The 25,779-nt window shown below is 42.3% G+C and overlaps 1 protein-coding gene across 1 annotated transcript in view; it reads right to left on the reverse strand.

The window, feature by feature from the left end:
* ARFGEF3 (ARFGEF family member 3) overlaps positions 1 to 25,779 on the reverse strand; it is a 153,186-nt gene that overhangs the window by 108,581 nt on the left and 18,826 nt on the right. The window contains exons 3-6 of the mRNA XM_077776166.1: positions 25,110 to 25,180; positions 24,711 to 24,792; positions 20,882 to 21,013; positions 2,487 to 2,555 (exon numbers count right to left, since the gene is read on the reverse strand). Coding sequence (XP_077632292.1) covers positions 2,487 to 2,555; positions 20,882 to 21,013; positions 24,711 to 24,792; positions 25,110 to 25,180 — 354 coding nt within the window. The remainder of the gene's footprint in view (positions 1 to 2,486; positions 2,556 to 20,881; positions 21,014 to 24,710; positions 24,793 to 25,109; positions 25,181 to 25,779) is intronic.

Genomic DNA, 25,779 nt, shown 5'->3' on the forward strand with positions numbered 1-25,779 from the left:
GCCCCGGGTCCCCCACCACCCTGTGCCCCTTGCAGAGCTACACCAGAGGGGGCGCTGGCTGGGCAGGGACAGGCTGCACTCCCTTCTCCCCCCCACATGGCAAAGGGTTACCACAGGCCTGTGGCATGCCACTATTCGTTCTTGCTCTAATCAGAAGCTGCCATTTTATTATTTTTTAAAGTTTATTTTGAGAGAGAGAAAGAACATGCGTGCCTGTGCATACACACACACACACACACACACACACACACACGAGTGGGGGACGGGCAGAGAGAGGGAGGGAGGGAAGGAGTAAGGGGGGGAGACAGAGAGAGAGAGAGAGAGAGACACTCTGCCCTGTCTGTGTGGACCTGGATGTGGTGCTCGAACTCCAACTGTGAGATCATGACCTCAGCCGAAATCAAGAGTCAGACACTTAACCAACTGAGGCACCAGGGACCCCAGTTTTTGTCATTTTAAAAGTGAACCAACAGGGGCACCCGGGTGGCTCAGTCGGTTAAGCGGCCGACTTCAGCTCAGGTCAAGATCTCATGGTTCATGAGCTCAAGCCCCGCGTCAGGCCCTGTGCTGACAGCTCAGAGCCTGGAGCCTGCTTCGGATTCTGTGTCCCTCCCTCTCTGCCCTCCCCTGCTCACCTCTTGTCAGTCTCTCTCTCAAAAATAAATGCACATGGGGTGCCTGGGTGGCTTAGTCGGTTAAGCGTCCGACTTTCGCTTAAGTCATGATCTCGCGGTTTGTGGGTTCGAGCCCCGCGTCGGGCTCTGTGCTGACTGCCAGCTCAGAGCCTAGAGCCTGTTTCAGTCTGTGACTCCCTCTCTCTGACCCTCCCCTGCTCACACTGTCTCTCTCTCTCCTAGAAATAAATAAAACATTAAAAAAGAAAAGAAAAGAAAAATAAATGCACATTAAAAATTAAAAAAAAAAAAAGTAAACCAACAAGGAGTACCTAAAATAGTCATATTCGTACAGAGAGCAGGTTGGTAATTGCCAGGGGCTGTCAGGAGGGGAGAACGGGGAGCTAGCATTCATGAGGCATAAAGTTTCAGTTACACAAGATAAGTTCTAGACATCTGATGAGCAATAGGGAGCCTGCAGTTAACATTACCACATCGGACACTTAGAAATTTGTTAAGGTAGATTTCATCTTAACTGTTCTTACACATGTGCAACAAAAAGTCAACTTGAAAATAATAAGAACACTCACAGGTGTCCCTTAAAAATCAATTGAAAAAAAACTATGGATATTCTATTTCTTTACTTACATAGAGTAAAACGTATAAATATGTTGAAGAGAAGTGCTCTTTCTATCTATATAAATACACATTTGGGAATACACAATCTATATTGTAGTACAAGGTCAGCTAATTGCTTCTTTGTTGATAGATACATAAAAATGTTCCAGGTGCTGAAAAATAATTTTCTCTTTTCACTCTTTAATGCCACAGAGTACCATAAAAAGTACATGCATAGGCCATTATAAATAGTACTCATGACTTGTGATAATGGTAACTATGTGCATTAATGGATATTTTAATTAGTTTCATTGTGGTAGTTCTTTCACAATGTACATGTATATCAAGACAGTGAGTTGTAGACTTAAACTGTATAGAATTTTTGTTTGTCTATTACCTCAATAATGAGAAGAAGAAAAAAGAAAGCATGTCCAAAGTGCTCAGTATCAACCTGGTATACTCAAGAAATGGTAATCATTCCTGTAAAACAAAACACCCCTGAGCACTGACAGTTAAGCTTTTTCTTCAGAATTTCAGAATTCAGAATATCATTGCCTTTTTGAGGTCTGCATGTGTACTCTTGTCAAAACACACAAATCCTGAAGATCCTCTTTTCAAGAAAGGGAACAAAAATGATTCTAAGCATATTAAATTAGAGCCCTGGAATGCTGACATTTCCAGAAGCCAAAGGCGTATGCCAGGCATTCAAGAAGCCAAGATTTCTGTGGAACATACTCTTGGAAGTGTGGGAAGGTACATAGTACTCGGCGGATGGAAAAGAGAAGGCTTTCCAATGATAGTTACAGAATGAGTTCATCGGGGTTTAAGAGATAGGGATGAAATTTCATCGGTAAACATCTCTCTCAACGTTATACCTGGTTTCTTAGACACCATTTTTAAAAATCAATTGCTTCTCAATTATTCTTAAAAACATCAGACTCGGAAGGCAGCGCTAGGTGGGATGCCTGGGCGTGGCAGCGCTGGGAGAACCGGTACTGTTATTTCCATTCTGAAACCTCCAGTTAAGCAAACCAAAGCATGCAGAGCATAAGGATCAAGGGTGAAGGCGCCCACAGCCCACCTCCTACAAATCAATTCATTCGTGGAAATTCCCCCACAATAATGATCAGAAAAGGGCTCTCCCCACTGCCCAGCCTCAGCTCCAACCCGTACTTATGCAGGCTGGGAGGTAAGGCGGCCGTGAGCATGCACCAAACAAGCAGCCCTTGAGGGCGAGGGGAAGCGGCCACTCACCTCTGCAATCTTCAGCACTGCGCTCCCATTCAGGTCAAAGGTCGGGGTATAGGTTATGCAGAGTAAAACCTTTAGCCACCAGGAGGTGAAGGAGGAAGGGAGAAGGGGTTAAAAATTCAGAAATAAACAGAAATACGGTTTCATGAATCATTTGTACAGCTCTGCTGCTTTGCAACTTCTTTGCTCTTTGCTTTATCTGATGTTCCTTCCCATGCCCACATTGCCCAATAAAACAGAGACTAAAACTGTAAAAAGTAAAGGCAGAAACCCTCTCCTCACAGGGAAGGGCCACTGCAAGACTGGCCAGAAACCGCATTCCTCAGCAATTCCAGGAGGGCTGTCCAATAAAAGCAGGCTCAGTGCTGGGCACAGTGTGCAAATTATCGAGGTTGATACTTTAAAAAAAATTTTTTTTACATTTATTTATTTTTGAGAGACAGAGACACAGCATGAGTGGGGGAGGGGCAGAGAGAGAGGGAGTCACAGAATCTGAAGCAGGCTCCAGGCTCTGAGCTGTCAGCACAGAGCCCGACACAGGGCTCAAACCCACAAACTGTGACATCATGACCTGAGCCAAAGTCGGGTGCTTAACCAACTGAGCCACCCAAGTGCCCCTACGTTGATACTTTTTAAAAACACATTTATTTATCTATCTGTTTATTTATTTATAACAAGCAGGGGAGGCGCAGAGAGAGAGAGGGAGAGAAAGAATTGCAAGCGGGCTCCATGCTCAGCCCAATGAGGGGCTAGATCTCATGACCAAGAGATCATCACCTGAGAGGAAATCAAGAGTTGGATGCTCAACTGATTAAGCCATCCAGGCACCAACTGCTTTTTCTTTTTTTTTTTTTTTAAGTTTATTTATTTTGACAGAGAGAGAGAGAGAGAATGAATGTGTGTGTGTGTGTGTGTGTGTGTGCATGTGCGCACATGTGCCCATGAGCGGGAAAAGGGCAGAGAGAGAGAGGGAGACAGAGAATCCCACGAAGGCAAGCAGGCTCCCCCTGTTAGCATGGATACTGATGTGGGGCTCGAACTCATGAACCATGAGACCATGACCTAACACGAAATCAATAGTCGGACGCTTACCCAACTGAGCCACTCAAGCACCCCTAGGTTGATACTTTTAATAAGCGTGATGATTATTACCCTTATATCCCTGATATGGAAACCGATGCTTAGAAAGATTAAATAAGCCGCCCAAGACCATACAAGTAACAAGTTGCACAGTTGAAATTTGAACCCGAGTAATTGGACTCTATGTCCTGAACCACCATGTAATCTGTCTGGTCCTCCTAGACCAGACCTCATTGTCTTTTTCTGTTCTTGTCCCCTTCCCATATCCACAGGGGATTAGAAATTCTTTACCGGCACTTTCCTCTTCCCTCCTATAACTTCCCCCCAGATGCTGCCCACGGTTACTTCTTTATTAGTCTCAGGTTACCCTTACTCTACAAGATATATTGACAGGGAGTTGCTGACATTTGTAAGATCTTCAACGACCATTAAAAAAAATTCACTTTCTACTTGTAGAGCTATCAGATAACAGATTGATAAAAGCCTGTGGCATTTTAAAAATCACTTCTAATTTTGTAGATAAGAGGCCAGACTCTCCGCGTCCTTTGGCTTCTGACACTGTGACTTTCTTCCAGGATAGCCTGAGACACAACAGTGCTGATATCTGCCCCTCTATCTGGAACCCAACACCCGCCTGCAGCTCAGCAGGCAGTGGGGATTGCCTGAGGGTGTTTCTCACCCGGTTCTGCGGGTTCTGTGCAATTCATGAAAGAACGCTGAAGCCTCCCAAATTTACCTAATGCAAGATTTGTCCCTAATCAGCACGCCAAAAAGTGCAATTGCAGGATGAGATAAGGAAGCTCTCCTAATCCCTCGGTCCTCCTTACTGGCCCGGCCACCCTACGAATAGCTGCTCCTCTAAAGAAAGCAAATATGTATGTGGTTAAAGAAGGAAAGGGGGACTTTAGCCCATTTTAGTCACCAGGTTAGATATGTTCATTGTGGGTCTTTTCCTTAGTCTTTTGATCCTTAAGGTGCCTGATACACAAGAGTCAACACTCCATATAAAAATCATCTCACACCAGGCAGGCTGACAGGGAGAGACTGTGGCAGCAGCTGCCCTCAGGCCTACTGGGAAAAGGCTTTCTTCTGTCCAGTGACCATCTTTGGGGTTGGGGTTGGTAGACAAGTAGTGAAAGCCGAGGACAGCAGTGTCACCATGACGTAAATTAGCTGGTGTGGAGGCCACATCTTCTAATGCTGCTGTACTTGGTGGTACCTTTGCCCAAAACCCTCCTGTGCTTGTTCCTCATGTGGCTTGTTTGATTGGCTTCTTTCAGGTCTCCACATAAATGTAAACCCCTCAGAGAGGCACGTGGCCTCCTTGGACCACCCTCTCTAAAATGGCTGGTCACCGCTCCTCATTTCAGGACTTTAGAGCAGATACCAGTCTCACAAACAACTGGCTTGTTTACTTATTTATAATCTTTCCATTAGATTATAACATTCATTGGGCATCTGAAAGGCTCTCAAGGCTTTCTCATCAGGTGCTCTCTTACTTCGAGTTTTTGCTACCTCACACAGTTTCCCTTTCTTGGCTCCGTTCCCCCACCTCCCCACCATGATTCATGGCAGGTGGGTGGGAGGTTATGAGAGACTGTCTGGTGGAGGTGGTGGTCTGTGGAGATGGGAGGTGACTTGTCCATCTGGGCTCTTGGTTTTTTAAGTATTTACAATAAAGACTGGCAATGGGCAGTGCTTTACGAAAGTAATAATGGCAAATGCTTGTCTAAACTAGTTAATTATTAATGTTACTTATAAGACTGGTGCTCGACTTTCTGCCTTTCATTACTCTGTGCATTCACACAAGGTACACAAGAGTAGATTAGGAAAGAAGTTTTCAAAAATCAACCCATGTTTCTGTGAGCAAGAGACGCTTTCTGGCAGAAGGGGCTGGCAGAGTGGGAGCCATACCCATAGGGACGTCTTCATGAAAGGTGTTGAGTTGGTGGCATTTATTAATAAAGATTCTCTGGGGACCAGAGGAGTGTCGACTCCCTCTGCCATAGCATAGCCAGTCTGAAGGAAGTTCAGAATCCCCGCACCCAGCCAATGCTGATAGAGATCAAAAGATCTTGGAAAAAAAGGCTCCTCACACGTAATGTCTGGCCATTAAGATCCAAAGACTCACTGAGCTAACTGCAAAAACTAAACACAACTGAAAATAACGAAAGGGAAGTGAAGGGCATTTACAAAGCCAGCTCCTCAAGCTCACGTACGGTTTGTTGTGCTGAAAGCACAGCAGGTTTTAATTACAGGGAGGGCAGTGCCCATGGCCCCCTGGGACTTGCACATGTACAGCAGCCACGGTGTCCAGCAAGGATGAGGCGCTAGACAGAAGTGACTTACCAACACCATCAGTGGAGAAATGGTTAATGTGCCCAATGCCTAGCAAGCATCAGTTCACTGGATTGAAACGCAGGTTGGATGTAGGGAATTTAGGGGGCAGCCAATAAATGTAAAGCATGACGAGAGGGCAGAAAATTCAGAGGCACATTCTGAGCACACTGGCCTCTGGGGAAACAGGAACAACTAAACACTGAGGGCAATTCCATTAAAAATGCATCCCTCATGGGGGCATTAAAGCATATTGACTACATCATCACTGAACGGTAGGAACTTGAGTGATCGGTGGCATCTTGGAATCCAGGTTGCCGGCCCGGCCTCCATAAATGAGCTATGAGGATAGGAAAGCAGCCACAAAGTCTTCCATGAAATGGGAAAAATCATTACAGTGACTAATAAAAAAAATCCCAATCATTAAAAAACAATAATCTAATAGCTACTATGTATAAAAAGCAACTCTTCAATTTAAAATGTATATACAAAACTTTGGATAAAAGATGATTGGACCAGAAAGGAGAAAGTGAAACTGATTTACTGTAAGAACTGGGCATAAATGACAATAATCTGGAAAACGTGGTCACCTTGGGAACAGAGGGGGAGAGATATGAACAGATAATGATGATGAGCATGAGATCAGAGGAATGTTCTTCTGATCATGAATACCCTGGATTAACCCTCTCCCAAGGGCTTCTCATGGCCATGACTGGGCTTTCTCCCTCAGGCAGACCTGGACCTGTGACCGTGTCATGACAGAGCAGGTGCTGTGATATCAGAGCTAAAACACTAGTGTTTTGGGGCGCCTGGGTGGCTCAGTCAGCTAAGCGTCCGACTTCAGCTCAGGTCATGATCTCACGGTTCGTGGGTTCGAGCCCCATGTCGGGCTCTGTGCTGACAGCTCAGAGCCTGGAGCCTGCTTCAGATTCTGTGTCTCCCTCTCTCTCTGACCCTCCCCTGTTCACACTGTCTGTCTCTCTCTCCCAGAAATAAAACATTAAAAAAATAATTAAAAAAACACTAGTGTTTTAGTGACACCCCTGTGGCGTGTGATTCAATGCCTAACTGCTATGTGACTACATTTCCTATCTCCTTATCTGTAAAATCTGACACCCCCCCACCTCACAGGGATATTTAGAGGAGCAAATACACTAAATAATGGTGTAAAACAAGAGTACATATGGTGCGCATATATCCAGGGCTGTCTTCTCACAGGGGTTAAAGAAGTCTCCATTTGATGTAACTCATGGTGGCCATTTTAACATAAACAATTGGGTGCATTTTCAGTTAAAAAAGTCAATCAGAGTATTCATGTTCAAAAGCATAAATCTCTTGGAATCTGCATTCTACTATCTTTTTAGGGTAGTTTTATTTTGGTTTATTTATTTTGAGAGAGTGCACACACATGCATGTATAAGCAGGGGGAGCGGCAGAGAACCAGAAAAAGAGAAAGAGGGGGAAAGAGAGAGAGAGAGAGAGAGAATCCCAAACAGGCTCCTAGCTGTCAGTGTGAGCCCTAGGCAGGGCTTGAACTTACAAACCTTGAGATAATGACCTGAGCTGAAATCAAGAGTCAGGTATTTAACCCAATGAGTCACCCAGGCACCCCTAAATTCTAGTATTTATCACAGCCCCAGATTCCTACTGCCCAAAGTCCTCATTGTTCTGATGTGGCTTCCCTTTTCCCTCTTTTATGGGCTCCCTTCAAATCAGTTCAAGTCATTATTCACTAAGAGTCTAATTGCTGTGGAGGCACAAATACAAAAAGCAAGCACCATCTTTGACATCACGGAAGCTCATGTACTGGAGAAACTAACGCCTGCATCCTGTCCTTCAGGGCTGGCTGTGGTAAATGCTGCTGCAGTTGTGACAGTTGTCAGGGATATTAGCTGTTTATAGACATAAACTAGAAGACATCATAACTTGGAGGGGAGGGACTTCGAGGAAGAGAGGACACATGGGAAAAGCACCGATGCAGGAGAGAACAGGGAGGGAAAGATGGATCAAGCAAAGGAAATGTCATGAATAAAGGCACGGACATGCAAAGGTAGGGGCTAGAGATGGTGCTAGAGCCAGAGGCTGGAGCCTTGCTGCATGTCAATTTACGTGCCCGATGTTAAGTGTTTTGCACGTATTGTTTTAGGGCTGGCCAGTCCAGCAAATCACAGATAAAAATAGAGGTGTGGAGACAAACTATAAATTGGAGTGATAAAAGCACTTAATGAGATGGGGATGAAGTTGAACACAGAGCCTAGTCATTCCAGTAACAATGAACTGACTGGGGTGCATTTGGTGAAGGGATGCAAGAAATTCCCACAGTCAAAGGCAACAGTCACCCACATGTGAAACCTGAATTCTACCCCTGCTCTCCCCACCTACCATTCTAGTCAATCTGACCCATAGCCCTCCTATCTCCCCTGTTCCCATATTATTTTTTTTACAAAGCTCTATATTTAGATATTAACATCGTAACCTATTACAAAGAATAACAAAATACTTTGTTCAAAATGCAGAATACTAGATATCACTACCACAGATGTAACAATCCCAGAATGAACAGGAAATGCCAACAGCTTACTCTCTAGCATTTCTATGGAGTAGCTTAGACATACTACTTGAATCTGTGTGCCTTCTCTATGCCTCATTAGATTGATAAACTCCTTAGTAGTAAGATCTGATTTTTTGATGCCCACCATGTTTATAGCACCTCGATGGGCCCTGGGAACTGTGGTGTCCCTGCACATGCTCAATCCCTCCTATACACTGTCCACACGAGTGATCAAACTCACAGAGTTTCAGTGAGACTGTGCACCTACGTGCCTAGTCATTATTGAAAATGTGCAGACAACGTGATAAGACAGCCCAGTTGTACAGAAGAAAATTATCCTGGGAATTTGAATGTTGGAGTCAGGTGGTGTGATTGGCTAAAGGCGGATTGTGCAACCACACAAGGTAACCACACTGGAGTTCCCAAAGACTTGGTTGGGGCAATCAGAAATTAGTAAGCCTCCTTTTGAGGTGTCCAGCCACCTGGTAGGACAGGGAGAAAATCATCTGCACTAACCAGAGGGCATCATCTAAGGAACCTACGGAACATTACTGCTTCCTGAGATCTCCCGTGACGCTTCCCTGAGAACCTGCCTTTTGCACTCAACATAGTAAATGGTGAGTTGCCGAAGATTTGGGACTCAAAGATCTCATTTCTGCCAAGGTTCCAAATGAGTCTGCCACAGGACCGTTTCTGCGAATACAGGAGTGAAGAAGTGATTCCTGAACCTAGTGGGTAGCAACTACATGTCTGCTTTACATCTCACCATGTGCTGTGTTACTCAGGCTCCCATTCATGTATTCAACAAATATTTATTGGTGTGTTGCTAGGGGCCTGATGTAGTGCTGGTGGTGGGCATGCAGTACTGAACCAAAAAGACAACGGGATCCCTGATCTCGTGGGGCTAACAACACCTGGTGTTGAAGACCGTCATAAAGTAAGGAATCGCAAGAAGCTGGGATGGGCACAGGGACTCGGAAAATACACTGGACTCTGGGAAAGCCTCTCAGGTTCCATCACATAGCACACTAGTTGTAATGCTGTTTTCATCTTTCTGTGGCTCTTTAAATTGAACATGTTGGAACACAATTAATAAATTAAACGAAGAGAAAGAGACATGGGTTCCATCATGAAGTGAGCTGATTTGAGGGAGTCCAGGCACACTGAGGACATGGCGACATAGTGAACGAACAAGAAAGGAGTTCTTCTTTTCTTCTTTCTAAAACTCTTAAAAGTATCTTTTTTTAAAATTATTTTTTAACGTTTATTTTTGAGAGACAGCAAGAGAGATAGAATGCGAGTGGGAGAGGGGCAGAGAGACAGGGAGACACAGAATCTGAAGCAGGCTCCAGGCTCTGAGCTGTCAGCACAGACTCCAATGTGGGGCTTGAACCCACCAACTACAAGATCATGACTTGAGCTGAAGTTGGACACTTAACCAACTGAGCTATGCAGGCGCACCAACTATTAAAATTATCTTATTTATATATGAGTGCATTTTGAGGTGACTGTAGTTTCATTTTTTCCAAATACCAGATGTTATTTATACATCAAACCAAACAAAATCTACCAGAACTCAAAAAAGTAACTAAAAACTTGAGTACAGCCCCCAGAAGGCCTTGCCTTTCCTGGTGCATGGAGAGGAGCAGACTCTCTTCACGTTCTCAATGCCAAGCGCATTTCCAACCCCAGATCTGGTTCTGGCAGAAAAATCTAGCTTTGTTACTTAATGCACATTTCCTTCTGGCCTTTCATGTATCTTGGCATGAGATTTCGTAAAATTAAAAATAATTGCATAATTCCTTTTCAGAAACATTCCAGTTCTTTTTTTACTCTGTCAAGTATGGCAAGAACAAGGACAGAAAATTCAGTGTTGAGCACGGGGGTTCTGAAAGGCACCAAACGCCTTTCCCTCAGGTGCGGGGCCTGCCCCACTTCTGCACGGGCGGCCTTATGCAGTGTTAACTGCTGAAGGTACCTTGGCCATGAGGTAGAAACAGATTCTTTCTCTCAGCGTCTGTGCATGAACCACAAAGCAGATTCAGCCTCCTGACATTTTTTTAAATTTTGATCAAAGTTTCTCAACCTCAATATTGTGGGCATTTGGGTTAAATAATTGTGGTGGGGGACTGTCCTGGGTATTGTAGGATGTTTAGCAGCACCCCTAGCCATTCCCTCCAGAGGACACTGGCATTCCCAGTTGTGATAACCAGAAATTTCTTCAGACATTGCCAGAGGTCATCTGGGGGACAAAATGGCCTCCAGTTGAGAACCACTGTTTGAGATGACTTACATCCCACGTGCCTCGCGACTAGAGCTAAGAACCCCTACAACATTGCTCTGCTTCCAGAAGCCATGGAGCTAGAATCCAGGACTTTCAGAAAGGATCTGGGATGACCCACTGGTCCTTCACTGTGCTTTAGAGGCACTGGACTGAAGGCAACAACAGGTAGTTCAGCTACAGCCCCCAGGCATGAAACTTTACGCCTTAGGACTTACATTGACTTCTCTTACATAGGCTGAGGTGACAAGTAATTTGAGAAATCACTTTCTGGCTCAACTTGCCCACATTCTGACAAATGGCTATTCTGAGAGACTTTTTCTTTTAAGTCCACAGAATATTTTGCTAGAGTTCCTGAGCACTCAGTTTAGAAAACATTTCTAAAATTTTTTAATGTTTATTTTTGAGAGAGAGAGTGAGAGAGCGAGCGAGCATGAAGGGGGAAGGGGCAGAGAGAGAGGGAGACACAGAATCTGAAGCAGGCTCCAGGCTCTGAGCTGTCAGCACAGAGCCTGACACAGGGCTCGAACTCACTAACTGTGAGATCATGACCTGAGCCGAAGTCAGATGCTTACCCAACTGAGCCATCCAGGCACCCCTGGAATAATTTCTAATTACTCACTGGCACACAGTCATGCCTCAGCTTCTTTTCTGGCTTTGATTTGTTGCCACTAGTAGTAAGTCTAATATTCACTGATATTCATCAATACACCTTTAGCACCTAATTCTAGGAAGTACTATACCAGTCATATCTGTAGAAAAATATATAAATATTAAATTACAATGAACTTGGCTAATTCACTTGAATAAATAAATAAACCATTCTTATTCTTATTTTTCCCTCCAAACTCTCATGCTTGGCAAATTCTCCTAACTCTTCCCTCTAACTAGAGTCTCAGATATCCACCACTAGAGCCAATATTTCTTCCAAGTTTCAGTCCCTGATTTCAACTTCTAAACATCATCAACAAGTAGATGCAACTCTACAAAATTATGTCAACCTCATTAAGTCTCTAATATGAAAAACAGCTAACCCTTCCCCGCCTCTAAAATTCTTAATGATGCAACCATTAAAATTATACTTGGAGGACTAAATATAGCCATATGGGAATGTTTACAGTCTAACACAAAAAGAAATAAAATCCCATACACACAATGAATATAACTGTGAATATATAAATAGATATGATTAGAAAGAAATATATAAAATATGTAAAATATATATAAATAAAAATAAAAATCAGTCACGTTTATGGGATTTACAATAACTATTTTCTATTGTGGAAAGGCTATCATGGAATATTACTTGTATTCCTTTAAATGATCCTTTTAAATATTATAATTCTTTAATATCTGACCATATGAACTCACTGTCCCTCTCTTAAACTGGCCCCTTAAAACCTACCATTCAGTCAGAAACTCTGGCTCCCAGTCCTGTAATCATCTGGGATTCTTCCTTCCCCACCTCCTTACCACCTACAGCACAACAGTCACCACGGCTCCTGGTTCTCTCTGCAGATCAGCTGGGGGCGGTTGGGGGTGCCTTTCTGCACTTAGTTGCACTGGACCCTTCCTGTCGCCACCACTCTGATTCAGTTCCTCAGGACCTCCTGCTTAGGCTCTTAAAATAAACCGTTTCCCCAGTGCCTCTGACTTGGTTCTGGGAATTCCAGACCACCCTGCAGAAACCTTCCTTCTTCCGCCCCCTCCACACCTAATACCCAGCTCTGGAAGTGTCCCCTTCCTGCTTACTCTGACCAGGCCCTAGAGAATCTCCCATAGCTGGGCTCATTGCTCACTAGCCTAAATTCACTAATCCCACTTTACACTCATGCTTTCCCACTGCGGCGCTTTTCTTCTCTACCAAGAATGCCCTCCCTAATAGAATTATCTGAGCTCCATTCACCTTTCAATGTCCAATTCAAGTCGTATCCCCTGCTTGAAATACTGATCTACCCAGCTCAACGTGGTCTCTCCTGAATTTTTCCAACTGTACTTTTGCTACAACATACACAACTACCTTGGATTATGGTAAATGTGTACATCGTTACCTCTTTCCTGATAGGTTAGGAACTCTGGTCTTTGAATGTTTTGCTTTTAATCCTACAAAGTTTTATATGTTGCTGTTATAAAAAACAGTTACCAAACAAGGCAATGAAAATAAGTCTAAAAGAAAACCAACTTTAAAAAGTTCAATGAATCGTCCTTTCTGGTTTAATTTGTAACAGACTTACTTTGACTTACTCTCACAGCTGAATTTTTAAGAAATAAATTCTTATCAGACAACACCTTTACTCCTTTTCTCTTTCCCTCTCAAATTCTCCCCTCAATGGACGCCTCATCTCAGACAGTCTTTGCTCATATACACAGAAAGCTTTTGATAATTTTATAATCAATGCTTATAGACATGACCAATCAAGACCCTTGAGATAGTTTTTAAAGGGATAAAGCCTGGGTGGTTCAGTCAGTTAAACATCTGACTTCGGCTCGGGTCATGATCTCATGGTTTGTGGGTTTGAGCCCCATGTTGGGCTCTGTGCTGACAGTTCAGTTTGGATTCTGTGTCTCCCTCTCTCTCTCTCTCTCTGTCCCTCCCCTGCTCATGCTCTCACGTGCTTTCTCTCTCTCAAAAATAATAAAACATTAAACATTTTTTTTAAAAAGGGCTAAAGCCAACTTGATTCTCTATATGTTAAGCACTTGATAATTATAAAGCTCTTCTGGATTATCCAAATCATATGAATTCTGCCTAGTAGAATGGGACAGAAATTTATTGGCATAAATGGTGGGGTATTTTCTATAGACTGGAATCATGGCTAATGATTAGGACCCTAAATATATCTAGGTAGACAACTGATAAATAACAATTTACAAAGTTTTTTAAAGTTACAATTCAACAACAGTAAATATGTTGAAGTCCTTTTGTAGGAATCAGAAATATATATGGTGAAACATGCACTCTTCCATCACTACAGAAGAAAATTACCATTACAGGCTGCATGGGGGGAGGGAGGCACAGAGGCTATGGAGGAAGAAGAGAGATAGGAAGGAGAAACCCTTAAAGCAAAGGTATTTCTAATGTTCCAGTTCAAATTTGAATGAGTTTAGAGGTATTCATTTTATTATCATGCTGTACATACCCTTTTCGATAACTGTAACAAAAATGAAATCTAACATCAACCTATGCCATGCATTGTAAGCACTTATTTTATATTAACTCATTTAAGACATAACAACTCTAGGAGGTATGCATCACCATTATTCACATTTTACAGATTAGACAATTGAGGCACAGAGAAGTAACTTTCCCAAGGTCGCCAGGCATTCTAGCTCCAGAAGCTTTGCCCTTACCACTCTGCTACCAGATATTTTGAAAAGAAAAAGTATCAAGAAGTTTAAAAACAACAGAGTCTAATGATTGTTTCATAGGACAGTTATCCTCTGCCACCTTCTTCTCTTCCAGGCCACTGAGAGTTTCCTCAGTGAGTTCCTATCTACTGCAAGAGATTTCTTTTCTCTCATTAGGTTTCGTTATTTTTCAGAAGCCATATTACTCGCATTAACCTTGCAGCGAACTTAAACACGGGCCTGAACTGTTGTCTTCTCCACCTACCCAATATCACACATCTGGAGACCAGATCAACTCCTAGCCTAGCTACAAAAATAAACCTTTTCCAGAAAAATAAAAATGGTTGAAAAAGTAACTCTGCTACCAACCACTGTGTACACCCAGCTGAGTAACTGGACCATTACAGCTTCAATTTACCTATAAAAAGAGGGCTCTGATGATATAGGAGGTAATTTCAATTCTAAAGTGTGAATCTGGGTTGATGAACCTTCTACTCTCCATGAGTCACTAACTATAATTAGTAAGCCATGTGCCAGATGCCCTGGTTGGTGCTAAAGTGACAGAAACAATACTAACAATAAGTGACTAGCTTTTACCTCCTAACTAAATTGTCTAGTCATGCCTGGACCAATGGTTAAGGACTGCCCACTGGAGAGATTACAATGTGCGCTTTCCATCGCAGGCAATTCACTGGGTCTTAGTTAAGCTCCTTTCTCTCTGAACACAAGGCCACCGCTGCCCTCTGGGGAAAGGGACACAAGAAAGGTAGCAGAGGGGATGATGTGCCACCTGCCTCTACCTGGGGAAATACGCCAGACTATAATTCTCATGTGATACGTGACTGTGGGTGACGGCGAGACATCTTTCAACACTATGCCCTTTGTTTCCAAGAACAGAACCCTGGGCACACAGCTGCCCAGGCAATGACCACACTTCCCATTCCTCCTTACAATGAAGTGTTGCCATACGCTGAATTCTGGCCAATGGGATGTCCTTAGAAGTGTCTTCCAGGTGGTTGGTATGCGAGCTGTTGGCTGGGGATGGGGCACCATTAAGGACCACAAGGTGGAGAAACAAAAAACTACGAATAGGGATCTCAGATCATGTGGTTCAGCCAGTACTGACCTAGGTCTATGAAAAAGGAAAATAAATGTCGGCCCTGTTGCAGCTGCAATGAAATCTAATTAAGGTAGCAATCCTTTCTTCCCTTTATCCAACCCTATCCCCTTGCTCATCTGATTCTTATGCTTTAGATCTTATTTACTTTAAGTCACTTCTTAAGAAGAGCCTTCTCTGTCCTCCTCTTCATCTGTCCTCCATCAGATCCCGTTATAAATATACGTTTAGGTCCCTAGATTTTTCTTTCCTTGTATTTATCACAATGTATGTATATTTATGTATTTCATTAATCTCTACCTCCATCATTAGTCTCCAAACAGACTCTGTTTTTGTTTGGTTTTTGGTTTCATTTTCTTCACCAAAGGATCGTCTGTGGCTTGCACAGTGCCTGGAACACAGGAATTAATCAAATATTTGAAGAATAGGGGCCCCTGAGTGGCTTAGTCAATTAAGCATCCGACTCTTGATTCTGGCTCAAGTCATGATCTCAGTTTGTGGGTTCCAGCCCCGCATCAGGCTCCGTACTGATGGAGCGGGAGCCTGCTTAGGATTCCCTCTCTCTCTCTCTCTCTCTCTCTCTCTCTCTCTCTCTCTCTGTTCCTCCCCCCCATTTCTCTCCCCTGTCTCAACAAATAAATAAACTTTAAAACACAACTGAGAGGAGTTTAGAAACAGTCCTTCCACTTGGCCCATTTCTTCCTCCCTGGCAAGGCATTGAATGCAACGCTTGTACATAATTTAAAAGCACTCTCTCCTCCTCACTGTAAGAGCAAAGCTCTAAATAGACATCCTGAAGTTCTGGTCTACCAGCTTATCAGCTCTGTGGCCATCAGCTCTTTCTCCATCAGTTGCCCATCTTTGTAGTTTCTGTATGTGTTTGGTTGGCTTTTGTTATAAAATATAAAAATGTCTCAACAGCAAATGATATTCTCTTTCCCTTCCCCCAACCTGATCTCGATCTTGACTCCCCCCCCGCCTCTCTCTCTCTCTCTCTCTCACACACACACACACACACACACACACACACACACACAGAACCATTAGCTAATTTAGTGGGAAAGAGACATTGATTCTTCCTTCGTATCTGAATCTAGGTCTTGAAACTAGCGAGAGAATGCACTGTCTTGAAGAACACAGAAAATACATAGGAGTCAGAGCCACTGTTAGCTTTGCTCCTTATCAGCCTGTGACTTAATTTTTCTGTTCAGTTATCTTTGGAATGAGAATAGTAATGACTACCACCTACAAGCCTTTCAGAATAGGCTTAGAAGGCAAGCAACAAAACCCACCGTTTAAGAGCACACGTGTGGTCTCCAGCTGAATTATAGTTCAAATCCTGGCCCTGCCACTTTCCCAGATGTATGATCTGAGTATGAATGTGAAGTACATACCAGAGTGTCTGATGCATAATAAATGTTAAATAATTAGCCCCTGTCACTTCTCCTTTAAAAACTGTAAAGTATCTCACCAGTATTCATTTCTATTAGCCAAATGTGCAGGCAAAGTAGGCCAGTCAATAACAGAACATTCATCAGATGCTTCCTCAGCACCCAGTATCACATCCTTCCTTATCAACTAAGCTGGCTGCCCTCCCCAGATAGGATGCTCACTTCTGCTACACACTTAGGCAAGCAGAAGGCCAGCCATGCAATTCCCTTCAGTTTTAAAGACTCAGCTGGCTACATCAGTTAATAACCTCACTAAAGGTTATCTATCTGCAAGAAGGGGGAAAAAGTCCTAATTGCTCTCGTTGGAGATGTCATTCGTTTGTACCTGGCTCCTATGAAGTCTGCGTGGCATTTATAGAAAGGGCAGATACCATGGGAAAATATCACCAAAGAGGACAAGTGTTTAACCTAAATATTAAATAGCTCCCTGCTGTCTACTAAACCATTTCTAAGGTAATCTATCTATTGAAAAACCTTCTTTCTGATTCTACAGTCCTGATAGCTATAATATTTTTATTTAGATTTCATGGCCATTTCAATAAATCAAAATTGCCTTTCCTCCCCCTGCTGTTAGGTAGTAAAACCCTGCAGAATAGATCTTAGACTAAGTGATCTAACCCAATTCCTATTTAATTTGTGAGAAGCAAGCATCATTGATTTTTTTCTTAACCCTCTGATTGAAAATCTAGGGCCTTCTTTCTAAATGAAAACACTACCATCAGAATCTTGAGTTTCATTATTACTTTCAGTTAGTTTCATCTTAGGGAAGCCTCTAAAAGAGGAAACCATATTATTTTCTCTTCAGGAGCTTTATACAACTGCTACATACTCTTAAGAATGTGACATGGTTCAATTTCTCACGTTTACAAACACAAGCAGATAGCAATCTGTGAGTAAAATGCACGGCATAGCTTTTTAAAATAGAGCACCTGGGGTTTGTCATACAAATGTGCTATGCTGTTTGGACAGACATAAATAAAAACTGCATGGTGTGGCTTTATCTCTCCTGAATAGCATACCAACATTTGAAAATGCCTACCATACCTCCTATTAAAACATTTTCTAGTGCCTATGAAATACTTATATAAAATGACTGGAAGATTTTTATAGGAAACGCCCCATTTAGATAATTTATCATGAGAATGAGTGATGTGAAGCATCAAGAATAAATATACCTTTCATATGTAATGATAATCCAGCCTTTCTTTGAGGACTCAAACAATTCTCTTTGTTAAATATAATTTAGGGAGAACAAGTGGAAAGAACCTTTTAATATGGTAATCGTATTAGCAAAACAAGGGTTTGAGAGTTTTTACTGGGCCATTCTAAATATTGTAGAATCACAAGATAAAAGGGTACATGCTTTGAAGACGACTGAAGTTATCATAGAAATTCTTCCAGGATAAAGAAAGGGTATGAACATTATTATTTCTAAGCCAGAAATGCTATAATTTGGATAGGTCTTCATACCCAAATAATCTAAATGTCAGAAATAAATGATCATGGAGCCCTCCCTTGTGGGCCAAGGCAGTCAGACCGCTATCTCTAAAGTTCCATTTGATACAAATAATAATATCACTCTAAAGTATAGTTACTTCATCATTTATTTTTTAGCTGCTTGGTAAAAATGTTTATCTAAAATAAAAGTATACTGTAAGAAAATTAGCTTAGGGGCACCTGGGTGGCTCAGTCGGTTAAGTGTCCGACTTTGGCTCAGGTCATGATCTCACAGTTTGTGTGTTTGAGCCCCACATTGGGCTCTGTGCCAACAGCTAGCTCAGAGCCTAGAGCCTGCTTCAGATTCTGTGTCTCCCCCTCTCTCTCTCTGTCCCTCCCCTGCTGGCATTCTGTCTCTCTGAGAAAGAAAATTTTTTAAAAAATGAAAACAAAATTAGCTTAAAGCTAGGTTTGTTGTGAGATGAAATATTTTTTTCCCAATTCCAATGTTTAAATGGTTAAAAATCACAGCACAGAGCAAAAGCCCTTATCTTTTTAAGTGTTTTGGAAATCTAATTATAAAGAATGGCAGGCCTGATTACGGTTTTCTTTTTCCTGACACTTTTTATTCCTTCCCAGACATTAACGACAAGTACCAATGGCCTATCATGGTGTCATCAGAAAGTCCATTAAGATTTTCCAGGAGAGTTAACATGTGTCAACTCCTGTTCCCAGCAAGGCTAGCAGAAGGTACTGCTGGGCTGGAGGTAGGAAGCAAGCATAAGTTTTCAAAACAGGTGCTACTGTTGACATAACCATTAGACATTCTGCTTCTCCAAGGCTCTAAGAAGAATACATACTTTTCTTTTTAATTTTTAATACAAATTCATGTATTCCATAAAAAGGTATATTCCCGGGAGAATGTCCAGAATAATGTGCAATCTGTGAAGTATGTCTCTCAGCATGATACCACAGTTCACCCTCCAGTATATGGAGAGAAAGACTAGGACAACTCAACCGACTGGACTTGGAAGCCACAAAAGTGATTAATCAACGTGGCAGCTGGCCCAGCCCCTCTATGGCAGCATAGAGGAAGTAGAGAAGTAAAATAAGCCTAGAAGTGGTTACTCTTCAGTTCTATGAATGCAGAGCTGCTGAACATGTGTCAGAGGACAAGGCAAAACTGTACATTACAGAATCAAAGAGAGTTAAAGATGAGTAAGATCACAAGCTAGCTCAGAGAATTTCAATATTTGCATGTTTAAGAATATTCCTAGATTGGGGTGCCTGGGTGGCCCCAGTGGGTTGAGCATCTGACTCTTGATTTTGGTTCAGGTCATGGTCTTGCGGTTCCTAGGTTCGAGCCCCGCATCAATCTGTGCAAGGATAGTGCAGACCTGCTTGGAATTCTTTCTCTCCCTCTCTGCCCCTCCTCTGCTTGCACATACATGTCTCTCTCGCTCTCACTCACTCAAAATAAATAAACTTAAAAAAAGTATTCCTAGATGCACCCACTGAGATTATGACTCAGCAGCAGCAGGTAGGAAGCAGTGAGAATATGTAACACTTCTAAAGCACTTGCTTTATGCCAGATACTGTGCTAAGTTCTTTACAAATATCACTTATTTAATTCTTGCAACAATCCTACTGGGTAGATGCTATTATTTCCCCCATTTTATAGATGAGGAGATGAAGGCACAGAGTGGTTAAGGAATCTGCCTGAGGACATCCAAATAGAAAGTAAGTATTCAAACTCAGACAGGCTAGCTTCAGAGTCTCAGCTCTTCACGACAATACTGAAGCACCCATCAATGGCACGCTATGGTGAGGGCCAAGGCACTAACCAAATGTCATCACCGAAATCATCTTTTCTTTCCTGAATGGAGAAACTGAAACCCAGAGGAGTGAAATCTCTTATCTAAGACAAAAATCCTGCAGTGCATTTCCAGGAAGAAAGCAATCATCATATGACACCCAACTATTCGTAAGTATCTCTCTAGGCTTATTCCTCCAGGGAGGAAATGAACAGATGGCATTATGAAAAGCCAGCCCTGTGGTTCCAGAGGTGTTTTTCTGACCAAGGTGCTGTTCTGGACAGAGACTTCATCGTCTTCTGCCCAACTCACCGTTCATTCACAAGAAATGACACATTCCAGAGTCAGCATAAAGGGCTCCCAATCATGATGACCCTCAAAGGAGGGAAGAGAGAAAAGGGAAAAGGAACAACGGACAAGGGGGAGGAGAAGGACAGATGCCATCTCCAAAAGTGGTAACTGAAATGGGGGAGATATGGTTCATGTAATTTGAGGATGGAAAAGAAAGATGTGACTGTGATACGGTCCCTGAGGATGGTCTTCCTGGCCCTAAACTGTCCATTCCAAAGCCTTAGTATGTGGGAAAACATCCTCAGGTCACTGCCATGTTTTAACATAAACAGGTAACAGAATACCCGAAATGATAAGGTCTCCCCTAAGCTGGACCTACTCACATACATTCTCTCAAAAAGTGATAAACACATCACCTAACAACCGTAGATATGCAAGATCGGGCCAAAAATCATACAGAGTTACTGAAATGATACCTTTTTACTCAGTTGTCATTTCTGTTCAACAATCCAGGTAATTCTGGGGGACCATAAGCACAAGTAAGCATACATTCCAAATGAAGGGGGTGCTAGCATGACCACAATGCAGAGGCATTTTCAAGAAAACAATAGGGGTTAGGTGGGGGGGTGGGGGGGAATGGCCAGCTCGTTCCTGTTCTAATGATGCAAACTGGCAGCCACATCAAACCAACCTTCATCACTTCCACCTGCAGGTCTTCATGGAGGGAAGGCGTCACTTTCACAGCATTCAGGATCTGATTGAGCAGCTGCTTCTCATCAGAATCTGTTTCCATGGATACAAACCTCTCTTCCGACAGAAGCTTCTGTAAAGAGGCACAAGGCAGTGATCACCGATAGGCTTTCCCTTGCTGCCCTATTCTGTTGTATCTTAGGACGTACTGAGGGTAATTGTGCTCGGGAACCACGTAGGTGGAGGCCATTAGGATAGTACTCATGCCATGTGCCAATAAAAAAGAAAAACACATCAAACCTTTGGTAAGCAGTTTGGGCAAAGACCTTTTGCTGCTATTCGGTAAGCCATTCTAAATAACACGGCAACCATACAGGTTATGTGGGTAGTGGGGACAGAGGATGAATGTGCCCAGGGGAATCTAGCACCTTACAAAAGTCACATTCACACATACCCTTTCTGAATGTAGCTTTGTCACAGGAAAGGAGAAGTTCCTGTAGACAAGAAGTTCATTTTTCAAACATTTACCCTTTTTTACTTCCTGATGTGAACTGTCATTTACCTAAGAAGTGTTTGTGAATTCACAAATCTTCATTTTCATCAGAAAATGAATCCCAAAAAAACCAAATGAGAAGGCATTCACTTTCATGAGGTCTCTCAGGAGACATTACACCTCACAGCTCTTTTGTGTTTGGGGACAACCTTATTTTTCATAAAATCCTGTCTTAGATTGTACCGAAACCCACTTCCCTACAAATTCTACTCCTTCATCTTTCCCTGGAGCCACAAGGACTAAGCTAAAATATCTGATGTCAGCTATGAAGTCTACTTAAGTCTTTTCTTCTCTATACTAGACCTCCTTAAACATCTTTAAATGTTCTTGATGTATATGGTTTCATAAATACTCTCCTGCTTGACACGTGGCCTCCAGAGGGAATGTCACACATTAAGGGTGGTCTGACGTTAAAGAATAATGCAACCAAGAGTGCCCCTAAGGTAAACTACAAACTTTGGGTAATTATGATGTGTCACTATAAGTGGATCCTTGGCAAAAATGTACCATTTGGGGCACCTGGTGGCTTGGTCAGTTAAGCGTCTGATGCTTGATATCAGCTCAAGTCATGATCTCATGGTCATGGGATGGAGCCCCACACTAGGCTCCACACTGAGTGGGGAGCCTCCTTGGAATTCTCTCTCTTCCTCTCTCTCTCTGCCCTTCCCCCACTTGTACTTTCTCTATATCAAAATAAATAAACTTAAAAAATAATTGTACCATTCTGGTGAGTGATGCTGATAATGGAGGAGGCTATGAATGGATAGGGTAGGGGTATATGGGAAATCTCTATACTTCTTTTCAATTTTATTGTAAATCTAACATTGCTCTTTAAAAAAAAAAAGTCTTAAAAAATGAGATGGCGGAAGGGAAAGACAAAAAGAAATGGGGTCTTTGGTGACACCATTGAGCTGTTGCACTGAACCTAGAACTGACCACCACCAGAATTCTAGTTATGTGAGATAATTAAATGCATTTATTCCCTAAAACCAAAAAACTGGAAGAGCAGCAATGTATAATTTTAATTATATTCCCAAATCAAATGAGCTTAGTTGTAAGTCACAGTACATTCTGTGCTGACTCGCCCTGAAATCCTGAATTCTCATTCCCCAGGGCGGCAATGAAGCTATTCTTCTCATTCTGTCCTGAGGCAGTCAGTGCTTGAGACCCTAGTGCAAGATTTTATATTTGCCCTGGTCCCATTCTGTATAGAGCTGCAGCGGTGAAGAACTTTTGGAATTCGGATTCACCTTGTGTAAGGGCTCCCTCTTTTAGCAGAATGTCACTGCAGATCTGGAACCCAGTATTTCAGACTGTCTTAGGACTGCCTGACCTCTGTCCATATCCTTCCAAAAGAGATTTTTTTCACTATCACACAGTGCATGCCAGGTACCCCAGAGGTAAAGTTTCTATACAAACCTGTTTTTACGTAAAGTGATAAGGACTGGAAAGGCCTACAAAAGTGCCTACAGTTAAGAGTAGGTGACAGAGGGTGGTAAAAGGAAGACCTATTGCCCACCAGGTCATTAGAATTAACAGGATAAAGCAAGTCCTTAAAAACATAGCTTGTAAGCTTAGAGTGTCTGGGGGTTAACAAATAACTAAAAGGGAAATCTGTACAATATTAGAGAAAAGGAAACACAGCAGGTTAACACAAACTCCCACTCACTTTCACGGATGGCCCAATTACCTCGGAGAAAGCAAAGAGTATTTAACAACACTGACAGTGTTTAAAAATGTCTAACACTGGGGTGCCTGGGTGGCTCAGTCAACTGAGTGAGCAACCCTTGATTCTGGTTCAGGTCATGATCCCACGGTTGTGGGATAGAGTCCAAGTTGGGATCCTCACTGAGCATGGAGCCTGCTTGGGAGTCTCTCTCTCTCTCTCTCTCTCTCTCTCTCTCTCTGTTCCTGCCCCGTGTATGTGTGTGCTCTCTTTCTCTCAAAAAATAAATGTCTAATACTAAAATATATTAATATGTACATTATCTAATTTCAATCCACTGGAAAAAGAAGAGTCTTGGTTTTCTCACTCATTCACATGTACTGAATCTTTTTTTTTAATGTTTACTTTTACTTATTTATTTGACAGAGGAAGAGAGCAAGCGAGAGCGGGGTAGGGGAAGAGAGAGGAAGACAGAGAATCCCAAGCAGGCTCCAGTTCCTGAGCTGTCAGCCTAGAGCCCAATGCTAGGCTTGAACTCACGAACTGTGAGATCATGACCTGAACCTAAATCAAGAGTCAGACACTTAACCAACTGAAACACCCAGGTGCCCCCATCATAGGTATTAACTCTAAACGGCATTAGGGACTTCTCTGAATTTAAAGGATGAAATAATACATACTAATGTGAAAAGACATCTGAAATGCTACCAATCCATGGCCACACTGTATAAAACCCATAGGCTTGAACTACACAGTGCTTTGTCACTTAGAAACCAAACCACTTAAAAGTCAATGTATTTATACAGCCATCACCTTTGCACTGTTCAAATCAGACCTATTACAGATGGTGTAAAATACACATGAGCAAATTCTCAGAGAAGCAAAGTGTTCAAGCAATTTTTTTTTCATTTGAGAGAGAGAGAGAATATGCAAGCAGGAAAGGGAGGCACAGGAAAAGAGAGAGAGAATCCCAAGCAGGCTCCACACCCAGCAGGGAGCCCAACATGGGGTTTGATCCCATGACTCTGGCATCACGATCTGAGTTGAATCAAGAGTCAGGCACTCAACAGACTGAGCCACTCAGGCACCTCTGAGGCCTTTTCTGATCAGACCAAATGTCTTTTTTTCTCTCCAATTTTGCTCTGGAAACAAAACACATGAATTCATTCACCAACCTAACTGTAAAATGGAAAATAAGATAAAATCTTTGCAGTTTACTATTAATTCTTCTTACATGGACCCACAGATTTTGCATGTACCTAAGATTTTACTTGGTATAGAATGTGAGCTGCTCTCTTGGGACCAAGAGATCGTTTGCTCTCCTAAAGTTGAACATTCTCCAAAACACTTCATTTCTCCCTGAGCTTAGCTGGGTCCCCAGAAATCAGGATCAGAGGACAGAGGCTCAACACGATGATGCTATACACAGGGAAATGCTGTTCAACGTAAGAAAATCCTCTATCCTCTGTCCTCTGTGGTTATTACCTAGTTCAATCAAATTGTGATCTGGGTCTTTGACAGCTAGGATTCAAAATGTTAAGTATTTGTGTTTTCAGTGCCAAAGAAGCTTGTCAATTTCCGTCACCTGGCTGCACCCAGTAAGAGCCTTACCTGTATTCCTGCCAAGGCATGCTGGGCCAGTTTCATGTTCTTGGATTCCAAGGCCAGCTGGAGAGGCAGCAAGCATTTTTCCCTGGCAAACACATAAATAAGAACAACAGAACATGTGAGCTCAGCAAAGCTGGCAGTCAAATGATATAAGCCTTATGGACACCCACTCCCAAATGCTGTGACACACATACATAAAAACTATAACCAATAATAAAAATGCACATGGACTTTAAAAAGCCACAGCAAAAAAAAAAAAAAAAAAAAAAAAAAACAAAAAAAAAAAAAAAAAAAAAAAAAAAAAAAGCATATCAGCACTTGCCTTGGCTACAGGAAAAGCCAACACAAGAAAGCTCAAATAATTGTTTTGATGCACAAATTATTACCTGGTGGGACTCTCACCAGTCCATGAACATGCCTTGCTCTTTCCTAACTATAATTGTTTGTACCTGGTACATCTGGGGTGAACAACTCTGGAAAGCACCATTAAATAGATTTCTATGCCTTGCTCATACCTCTCTCTTTCCTATAAAGAGAATGCATCACCACCACTACTCTGCCTCATCAATATAAACTGAAATTCTATTTTGTCAGTTTCTCTCCCTTCAGAATGTTCAACAATCATTTCTAATTTTTAAATTTGCTTTTTAGCCTCCATCAGGCAGATCTGAATTTTGTGATGGGTTCCTAATAAACATGTCCAAGACAGAACGATAAAAAAAAAAAAATAGCAGCAACTTTGACCAATGAGAAGTACCTGGTATCATGGCAGAGATGGAAAAGACCTACATGGAGAGAGATACTTGGGGTATTTTTTAAATATTTGTTTATTTATTTTGAGGCACAGAGATAGAGAGCAAGCAGGGAAGAGACAGAGATAGAGAATCTCAAATAGATCAGTGCAGAGCTCGATGCAGGGCTTGAACTCACAAACCATAAGATCATGACCTGAGCCAAAATCCAGAGTTGAACACTTAACCAACTGAGCTACCCAGGTGCCCCTGATCTTTTAAAGCTTAAAAAAATAACTGGGCACTAAAATATGTTAGAAATAAGCCAAAAGGGCTACCAA

This window comes from Crocuta crocuta, unplaced genomic scaffold, assembly GCF_008692635.1.
Source record: "Crocuta crocuta isolate KB4526 unplaced genomic scaffold, BGI_CrCroc_1.0 scaffold25, whole genome shotgun sequence".
Classification (NCBI taxonomy): Eukaryota; Metazoa; Chordata; class Mammalia; order Carnivora; family Hyaenidae; genus Crocuta; species Crocuta crocuta.